This window comes from Bison bison, unplaced genomic scaffold (assembly GCF_000754665.1).
Source record: "Bison bison bison isolate TAMUID 2011002044 unplaced genomic scaffold, Bison_UMD1.0 scf7180017864259, whole genome shotgun sequence".
Classification (NCBI taxonomy): Eukaryota; Metazoa; Chordata; class Mammalia; order Artiodactyla; family Bovidae; genus Bison; species Bison bison.
The window spans coordinates 2,548,932-2,559,294 of NW_011494831.1; the positions used below are offsets into that span (position 1 = coordinate 2,548,932).

General features: G+C 36.3%; 1 protein-coding gene across 1 annotated transcript in view; it reads left to right on the top strand.

The window, feature by feature from the left end:
- Positions 1–10,363, top strand: part of BUB1B (BUB1 mitotic checkpoint serine/threonine kinase B) — a 55,423-nt gene that overhangs the window by 16,226 nt on the left and 28,834 nt on the right. The window contains exons 6-9 of the mRNA XM_010847941.1: positions 6,058–6,227; positions 7,404–7,618; positions 7,780–7,871; positions 9,560–9,786. Coding sequence (XP_010846243.1) covers positions 6,058–6,227; positions 7,404–7,618; positions 7,780–7,871; positions 9,560–9,786 — 704 coding nt within the window. The remainder of the gene's footprint in view (positions 1–6,057; positions 6,228–7,403; positions 7,619–7,779; positions 7,872–9,559; positions 9,787–10,363) is intronic.

Below are 10,363 nucleotides of genomic sequence, written 5' to 3' on the forward strand. Positions count from 1 at the left end.
GGAAAATTCTGAAAAAGATGGGAATACCAGACCACCTTACCTGCCTCCTGAGAAATCTGTATGCAGGTCAAGAAGCAACAGTTAGAACCAGACATAGAACAACAGACTGGTTCCAAATTGGGAAAGGAGTACGTCAAGGCTGTATATTGTCACCGTGCTTATTTAACTTATATGCAGAGTACATCATGTGAAATGCCGGGCTGGATGAAGCACAAGCTGGAATCAAGATGGTCAGGAGAAATAGCAATAACGTGAAATATGCAAAAGACACTACGCTTATGGCAGAAAGTGAAGAAGAACTAAAGAGGCTTTTGATGAAAGTGAAAGAGGAGAGTGAAAAAGCTGGCTTAAAACTCAACATTCAGAAAACTAAGATCACGGCACCCAGTCCCATCACCTCATGGCAAATAGATGGAGAAACGATGGAAACAGTGACAGACTTTGTTTTCTTGGGCTCCAGAATCACTGCAGATGGTGACTGCAGCCATGAAATTAAAAGACACTTGCCCTGAAGATAAGCTATGACCAACCTAGACAGTATATTAAAAAGCAGAGACATTACTTTGCCAACAAAGATCCATATAGTAAAAGCTATGGTTTTTCCAGTAGTCATGTATGGATGTGAGAGTTGGACTATAAAGAAAGCTGAGCACCGAAAAATTGATGCTTTTGAACTGTGGTGTGGGAGAAGACTCTTGAAAGTCTCTTGGACTGCAAGGAGATCAAACCAGTCAATCCTAAAGGAAATCAGTCCTGAATATTAATTGGAAGAACTGATGCTGAAGCTCCAATACTCAGGCCACCTGATACAAAGAAGTGACTCGTTGGAAAAGACCTGATGCTGGGAAAGATTGAAGGTAGAAGAAGGGGATGACAGTGGATGAAATGGTTGGATGGTATCACCAACTTAATGGACATGAGTTTGAGCACGCTCCTGGAGTTGGTGATGGACAGGGAAGCCTGGCCTGGTGCAGTCCATGGGGTTCCAAAGAGTCAGCTACAATTGAGCAACTGAACTGAACTGAACTGATTAGCAGTGACTCTCCATTCCCTCTCAACCCAGTTCCAGGCAACCATTAATCTGCTTTCTCTCTCTGGGTTTCCCTATTCTGGACATTGCACATAAATGGAATCCTACGTTATGTAGTCTTTTGTGACTGGCTTCTTTCACTTACCGTATAGATGAACATAGTTGTGGCATATATCAGTATTTCGTTTTTATTGCTGAATAATATGTCATTCTATAGATACAGTGCATGACTTATCCATTCATCAGTTATTGGGCATTAGGTTGTTTTCATTTTTTGGCAATTATGAAATAATGCTGCTACAAACATTCATATTACAGGATTTTGTGTGGATTTCCTTTTATTAACAAAGGGGGTTCTTTTTATTGAAGGGTAGTCGATGTACAGTACTGTAGAAGTTAAAGGTATACAATGTAGTAATCCACAATATTTAAAGGTTATACTCCGGGTGGTGCTAATGGTAAAGAACCCACCTGCCATTGCAGTAGGCATAAGAAATGTGGATTTGGTCCCTAGATCAGGAAGACCCTGCATGGCAACCACTAAAGTATTCTTGCCTGGAGAATCCAGTTGGCAGAGGAGCCTGGCTGGCCACAATCCATAGGGTCACAGAGTTGGGCACGACTGAAGTGACTTAGTGTGTGCACACACTCCATCTATAGTTATTATAAAATATCGACTATATTCCCTGTGTTGTACAATATGTCCTCGTAGCTTAGTTTGTACCTAATAGTTTGTACGTTCCTATCCCCTACCCCTATTTTGCCTCTCCCCACTAGTAATGACTAATTTGTTCTCTATATCTGTAAGTTTCTTTTTTGTTTATTCACTAGTTTGTTGTATTTCTTAGATTCCACATTTAAGTGATATTATGCAGTATTTGTCTCTTTGTCTGACTTATTTTGAGTCCCTGGTGGCTCAGAGGTTAAAGCATCTGCCTAGAATGCGGGAGACCCAGGTTCAATTCCTGGGTTGGGAAGATCCCCTGGAGAAGGAAAATGGCAACCCACTCCAGTACTCTTGCCTGGAGAATCCCATGGAGGGAGGAGCCTGGTAGGCTACAGTCCATGGGGTCGCAAAGAGTCGGACACGACTGAGCAACTTCACTTCTCACTTCTTCTGATTTATTTCACTTAACATAATCCCTTCCAAGTCCATCCATGTTGTTGCAAATGGCAAAATTTCATTCTTTTCTGTGACTGAATAGTATTCTACTATATATGTATACCACATCTTGTTTTTCCATTCATCTGTTGGTGACAATTAGGTTGCTTCCATATCTTGGCAGTTGTAAATAATGCTGCTCTGAACACTGGGGTGCATGTGTCTTCATATTAGTGTTTTTGTTTTTTTCAGATATATACCCAGGAATGGAATTGCTGGGTCATATGGTAGTTCTATTTTTAGTTTTTTGAGAAACCTCCATGCTCTTTTCCACATTGGCTGTAGCAGTTTACATTCCCACTAACACTGTACAAGGATTCTCCACATCCTTGACAACGTTTGTGATTTGTGTTCTTTCTGATGATGGTCATTCTGACAGGTGTGAGGTGATACCTCATTGTGGTTTTGACTTGCATTTCCCTGAAGATTACTGATGTCAAGCATCTTTTCATGTGCCTTTTAGCTATCTGCCTTTCCTCTTTGGAAAAAGTCTGTTAAGGTCTTCTCTCCATTTTTAAATCAGGTTTCTCTTTTCCCTTTTAACTTGACAGTGTCTTTTTATTAAAAGTGGTTCTTATACACAGCAAAGAGTTGGATGTTGTGTTTTTCTCAACTCTCACAATGTTTTTTATGTGGTTTATTTAGAACATTTTGATGGAATTACCAACTTTGTGGGATTTAGATATGTTATTTTAATATTTGTTTTCAGTTTCTCTGTCTTTTGTTCCTTTGTTGCCCCTTTGCTGTCTTCTTTTGGATTGTTTTTTTTCTTTTTTTTTTTTTTAGTATTTCACTTTATTGACTGTTATTTTTTTAGTGGTTCCTCTAGGGTATATAATACATATACCTAACCTTTCACAGTCTACTTAGAGTTAATATTTTACCACTTCAAGTAAAATAATAGAAGCTTTATAATCATATAGGTTCTATATCTTCCCTACTTTCTTGATATACTGGTGTTAAGTATTACATTTACATACATTGAAAATCTCATCAGACAATGTTATAATTTTTGCTTTCAAAAGCCATATGTATTTTAAAGAACTTAGGAGAAAAATAGTCTGTTATATTTACCATTTTTGTTCTCCTTATTCCTGAAGTTCCAGGTTTTCCTCTGATATCATTTCCTGTCAGACAAAAGAAGTTTTTTCCTAGTCATTCATTTAGAGTGAATCTTTTCCAATAAATTCTCTTAGTTTTTCTTCATCTGAGAATGTCTCTCCCTCCCCCCCCACCTCCAGCCTTACAGCATGCAGAATCTTGATTTCCTAACCAGGGATCAAACCCGTGCCTCCTGTTTTGGAAGCGTGGAATTTTAACAACTGGACCCCCAGGGAATCCCCTGAGAGTGTCTTTATTCATCTTTATTTCTGAAGGATATTTTCATTGGATGTAGAATTTTGGTCCAACAATTCTTGTAGCATGTTTTTGTCTTCTAGACTCTCTGATATCTGATGGGACATCTATAGTCATTTGAATGGTTCTTCCCCCTTTTTGTAATGAGTTGATTTTCTCTAAGTTTTTTTTTTCTTTAACATTGCTTTTCAGCAATTTGATCATGATGTATCTGGGTATGATTGCCTTTATATTTAATCCATTTGGGGTTTACTGGGCTTTTTGAATTTGTAAAGACATGCCTTTCACAAAATTTGAAAAGTTTTCAGCCATTATTTTTAAAATACTTTTCTATACCTTTTTTTCTGGAACTTCAGTTCCACATATATTAGACTGTCTGATACTGTCCCACAGGTCCATGAAGCTCTGTTCATTTAAAACAAAATTTTAACTTAATTCTTTCTATTCTTTAGGGTGGGCAATTTTTATTGATTTGTCTTCAGGTTCATTTACTCTTTTTTTCAGTCTTTTCCATTCTGATATTGAGTATATCCAGTAAATTGTTTACTTCAGATATTGTGTTTTTCAGGTCTAAAATTTCCGTTTGATTCTTTTTCATAGTTTCTGTGTGTCAGTTGAGAATTTCTGTCTTTCCATTCATTTAAAATATTTTTACCTTTATATTATGGAGCATCATTGCGTTAGCTGCTTTAAAATCTGTCTGAAAACTCAACACCTGGGTCATTTGATGTTTTTATTTATTTTTTTTATTAATTAGTTTATTTTAATTGGAGGATAATTACTTTACAATATTGTGATTTTTTTAATATTATTCTTTAAACTATGTATAAAATTTCTACATAAATACCAATCATGGTTGTGCTGTGATTTCTATATTTATATTTTTGGTCACTGTGCTGTAATGTGCTTAGTCACTCAGTTGTGTCCAACTCTTTGCGACCCCACAGACTGTAGCCCTCCAGACTCCTCTGTCCTTGGGGATTTTCCAGGCAAGAATACTGAGGTGGGTTTTTATGCCCTTCTCCAGGGGATCTTCCCAACCCAGGAATCGAACCCAGTTCTCCCACATTGCAGGCAGATTCTTTACTGTCTGAGCCACCAGGAAGCTGTCATTTGATTTGTATTTCTGTTTTTCCTTTGAGAATTGGTCACATTTTCCTAGTTCTTTATATGTCAGGTGATTTTGGATTATATACTAGACATGTATACTGGTATTATTAGACTCTAGGTCCTGTTAGTTAATGTTGATGCTTTTGTCTTATTAGGTAACCAGCCTTCAGATATAATTTCTTTTTCAACTTATGTGAGTAGTGGTTCTAATGTCAGTTCAATTTTCAGAGACCTTTAGGTGTATCCCATTTGTCTGTTACTCCAGGGTTAGTCTAGTGCTTGGACAGTGGTTTATATTATAGTTCAGTTCTCAAAGCCTTTTCTGTGCTGCTTTGGGTCTGCTTTGTGTATGCATAGCTCAAGGGTGGTCCAGGGCTTGTGCCAATTCATGTACAGAATCAGGTGATTCTCTTCTTTAGCTCATCCCCTCCAATATTTCTCCCATACTCATTGGCCCTCACAGTCCACTTTTTCCTTTCCTCTGGAAAAAAAGATGAGATTTCTTTAGGAGTTTTAGCTTCCTGCACTGCTAATGTAACAATTCAAAACCAAATGGAAAAGAGAAGGGGGAAAAAAAAAACAGGAAACAGCCTTGAGTGGGTTGTTTCTTTGACTCCTCTCCACAGTCTACTTGCTTTTGTTTACTTTTTAGAGACCTCGGTTGCTTTTTTTGTATTTTGTCTGGAGTTTTTAATTCTTTTTTTTTTTTTTTTAAGTTTTTTTTTTTAGAGTTTTTAATTCTAATCGGTGAGAAAGAGAGAAGCTAATATGGGCTTATTGCATCTTGGCCAGCATTTGCAGTTTATTCAATTTCTTTACCCTTTTGATAATACTTAATACTTTGGCAACTGCACAGAAGTTTAGTCTTCAAACTTCTACCAGTTTTACTAAAATGTCATGTTTAATGCAACTTCATTCATCTGATTCAGGGAAAATGTTGGGGTAGGGAATCCGATGGGGATTCTATATAGCAAGAGAGACAAGAAAATAGATGTGTCAAGATGTTAACAATTAGTTAATCTAAGTAAAGAATATATGGGTGCTCACTCTTTCAACTATTTTGTGAGTTTAAAAAGTCATAATAAAAAGTTGATGGGAAACTCTGATCTTAATATATTCTATAATCTTAATCTAAGACACTGATCTAATCCCGAGGTCAACCTGCTGGTGCTCTTCAGAGTATTTTTGATTGTTCGAATTTGGACATACAAATTTGGACCTTCTCTGATTTCAAGGTGGCTTTCTTTGTTTCTGAGAGAATAAACACTTTCTTTTGGCTATTTTTATATATTTCTTCCCTTACATCCCACTCTTTTCCCCTGTTTAGCAAATTAGGAAATTGAATTTGGACAGTAGTGTTCATCTCACCAACTGTTAATGGTCCCTTCTCTTACTTTAGACAATTCCAAGCTCGAGTGTCTCGGCAAACTCTGTTGGCACTTGAGAAAGAAGAGGAGGAGGAAGTTGTGGGATCTTCTGTACCACAGCGAAGCACACTGGCTGAACTAAAAAGCAAAGGGAAAAAGACAGCAAGAGCTCCAATCAGCCGTGTAGGGGGTGCTCTCAAGGGTAAGTTTGTTAAGTGTTATTATGGGAAGCTTTTAGTTTCGGGTGGTAGGCAAATTATGTAAGGAAATCATGTATAAATATATATATGAACATTGTCCTACTGTTCTGACTACTAGGAAGCAAAAAAGAAGTCTAAGGAGAAGCTGAGATCACAGTGTACAGTAACACTAAAACATGTCAGCATTTTGTGTCATTAATTAAGAAACACCTACTCTGGGACTCTTATAATGCAAAGAAAGAGGGAAAGACAGACGGAAGGAAAAGAAAAAAGAATAACTTAATCTAATATTTATCTAGAGTAATAAGCAACTAGAGTTTCTGAGTTTCAGTTATTAGTTGAAAGATATGCAGTAATATAGCAAGTATTATCAAAGTAAAGCTTACATGTACCAAATTCACAAAGAATGTATTAATTTGATCTTCAGTTTTGGAGGGTGAGAAATTGGGCTCTCTTTGTATACTTAAAGATGATCAGCAATAGCTGTTTTTTAAATCTACTATTTTTTTAGGTAAATTTTAGGTTCCCAGCAAAATTGACCAGAAGATACAGAGAGCAGTAAGCTTTTATTAACCACATTTATAGCAGTTAGACACATAGACCAGATATTTAGATCTCTTATCCCTATCCTGATATATCAACTTTGTAATACTCAGAGTGTTTCTTGGAGATCTGAGAATTAGAGTACAGAGAATATAGTCCTAAAAAATATTTTATCCAGGTCATGATGAAGCTTGAGTCTAATAAGCAGCCCCACTAAAGAGAATACCAATAATAAGTGAGCTAACTTGGTTTTTTTTTAGATTCAGTACATTTCAGCTGAGAGAAAAATTTTACCAGAAAAATGAATATTAAGATTTCAGTTAATCCTGATAAAATTAAACAATGTTAGAATGATGACTGAAGGAAGATACAGAATTTGTTTTTTGGATATCTATATGTAAAAGATTACAGGTGAGGGAAAAGAGGGAGGGTATAAGTAACAAATGCAGAATAGACTTAAAAATTAATTATTTGATGCATTAAGGTTTTTAAAAATTATTATTTAAAAAAATCTCTGATTCTATGGTAGTAGAAGTAATCTTGATTTGGGAAAGGTTCAGGTATACCTTATTGGGCATCTAAATTGGTGAAGATTTTTAAATTTAGATTTTGAAAGTTTAATATTTTTCTCTTAGCTCCAAGCCAGAACAGAGGTCTCCAAAATCCAGTTCCTCAACAGATGCAAAGTAATACTAGAATTATTGTTTTTGATGAAAATACTGATGAGGCTTCTAGAGCAGAGCCATCTAAGCCTACAGTCCAGCCATGGATAGCACCTCCTGTGTCCAGGGGCAAAGAGAATGAGCTGCAAGCCGGCCCTTGGAACACAGGCAGGCCTTTGGAATACAGGGTAAGGACTCTAATCCAGTTTATTTGTTAACATAACAAAGTTCAAATAGAGGAGTATTTTTAGCATCTCTTTTAATTCCTCTTGAATAATTAGGCATGGTCTGCATATGGTGCATCAGAATGTAAAACCATGGTAATTTTAGTTTTCTTCTTCATCGCCAGCCTCGAGGCAATACAGCGTCTATGACAGCTGTACCCTCTATGCTTCCAAGTTTTACTCCATATGTGGAAGAGACTGCACAACAGCCAGTTATGTGAGTTTGATTTCCAGATATTTTGTGGTGGAAATTACTAAGTTTGGCAGGGGCACCTATCTAATTCCTAAAGCCTTTTCTTCTTTGTGGAAATGAAAGTAAACAAAAGTTTTATTTCCTTTATGTCTTTTTTTTTTTTTTTTAGTGTGTTAGGGCTAAAAGACCACTTGTTATTCTTATTAAGGAATAAACTCAATAGGTTTATATTTAAATTGGTGTAGTCAAAGATAGTCACTGTTATTTAAGGGAGATGTTCTACCTTTATTATTAACAGTAGTGAGGAATTATGGCAGTTTTTGCTCATAACCTGCTTTTTCTTTCTGAATGTCTTTTTCTTGGCATTTCTATGAGATATAATAGATGATTAAATAATCAGGCAGTCTGAGATTCAGTCTAATATATAACATTGTGGAGTGGTAATATTAGGTCATATTTTGTGTCCCATTGCAAGAGTTTCTTCATATATAATTTGTAACCCCTCATTATATGCTAGGTATATGATGTTTGTGTAGGTTTTTTCATAAAGTCTTTTTATCAGTTGAGCAAATTGAGGACGCTTTTTAAGCATGTAGATGCTTGGACCATTAAAAGTTCTGATCCAGTGTATCTGAGTTGAGGACCAGATACAACTAAAGAACAATCTTTAGTTGTTAAAAGATACACAAAAAAATAAAAGATATATAAGTGATTCTGATCCTGACTGAGGTATGCTCCATTTTCAAACCTGTATTACCACTCTCTACTCTTCCCCTTCAGCTGATAATGTTGAATTTTACATCATCAGTTCTCTAAATGCTGTATTTCTAATTCTTCTGGGTTCAGAACAGTGAGAAATGGGCATAAGTTAGCTTCATTTTGTACACTGGATTCTATTTAGATTTGGTTATTCACCACAGTCATAGAAAACAAATTTATGGTTACCAAAGGGCAAAGTGTTAGTGTTAGTCGCTCAGTCATGTCCGACTCTTTGCGACCCATGGACTGTAACCCACCGGGCTCCTCTGTGCATGGAATTCTCCAGGCAAGAATACTGGAGTGGGTAGCCTTTCCCTTCTCCAGGGGATCTTCCCAATTCCGGAATAGAACCCAGGTCTCCCTAATTGCAGCCGGATTCTTTACCGTCTGAGCCACTAGGGAAGCCCACCAGAGGGGAAAGGTATGGGATAAATTAGGGGATTGGGATTAACATATACACATAACTATATATAAAATAGATAACCAACAAGGACCTACTGTATAGCACAGAGAACTATATTCAATATTTTGTAATAACCTATAAGGGAAAAAAATCTGAAAAGGAATATATATATACATATAATATATAATATATAACTGAATCACTGCTGTACATGTGAAACTAACACATTATAAATCAACTATATATACTTCAATAAAAATATTACCTCCTTTGAAAAAAAGATATGTTATTCAGATTTATTTTTACCTATAAGTAATATAAGCTATTTGATGACTCTTAACTTATAGCTAATTCCTTCCTCATCCTAGTAGTACTCAGAACATAATTGTTGATGGACTATGTAAATTATTTTTAGCCTCTTAATCATTTTTGTTTTTTGGAATCCATCATATATAATCTTACAACTGACATCATCCCTGTGTTTTGTCAAAACGTAAGAAACAGCTCATTTGATCTATATGATAAATAATAATTATCTTGCTTCTTTTAGGACACCATGTAAAATTGAACCCAGTATAAACCACATTCTAAGCACAAGAAAGCCTGGAAAGGAAGAAGGAGATCTCCTGCAGAGAGTTCAAAGTCTTCAGCAAGAGTCTGAGAAGAAGGAGAAGATGATGTATTGTAAGGAGAAGATTTATGCAGGAGTCGGGGAGTTCTCCTTTGAAGAGATCCGGGCTGAGGTTTTCCGGAAGAAATTAAAAGAGCGAAGAGAAGGTATGTGTATTTATCTAGCTCAAGTTTGTAAAAATAACTTAGTTGTAGGAAGACTGGGTTGCTATTTTAAGCCTGAGGAAAGTTACTGCTGTTGTGTGTAACTTTGTGTGATGCTTCTGTGGTTTCTATGTTTCTCTATTTAAGCTGAACTTCCATTGCTGCTTTCTATGAAACCCATAAGGGAAAATTTTAAACAACTAAGTTTGTGTTCAAAAGTAAAGAAACTGCATGACCAGTTCATCTTTCCCTGCAATAGGCAGACAGAAAAGTGCTTTTTCCTAATATTTCCTAAATATTTCACTTTACTTTTGATACTGTGCCTGAAATTTCTCCCAGGGCTAATTTAGATTAACGGACTCTGTCATTTAGATGATAGTAGTATGTCCTGTTTATTAAACAATTCTTTCTGAGTTAAGGGAGGCTTATACATTGAAAACGGAGAAGGCAATGGCACCCCACTCCAGTACTCTTGCCTGGCAAATCCCATGGACAGAGGAGCCTGGTAGGCTGTAGTCCATGGGGTCGCTAAGAGTCGGACATGACTGAGCAACTTCACTTTCACTTTTCACTTTCACTT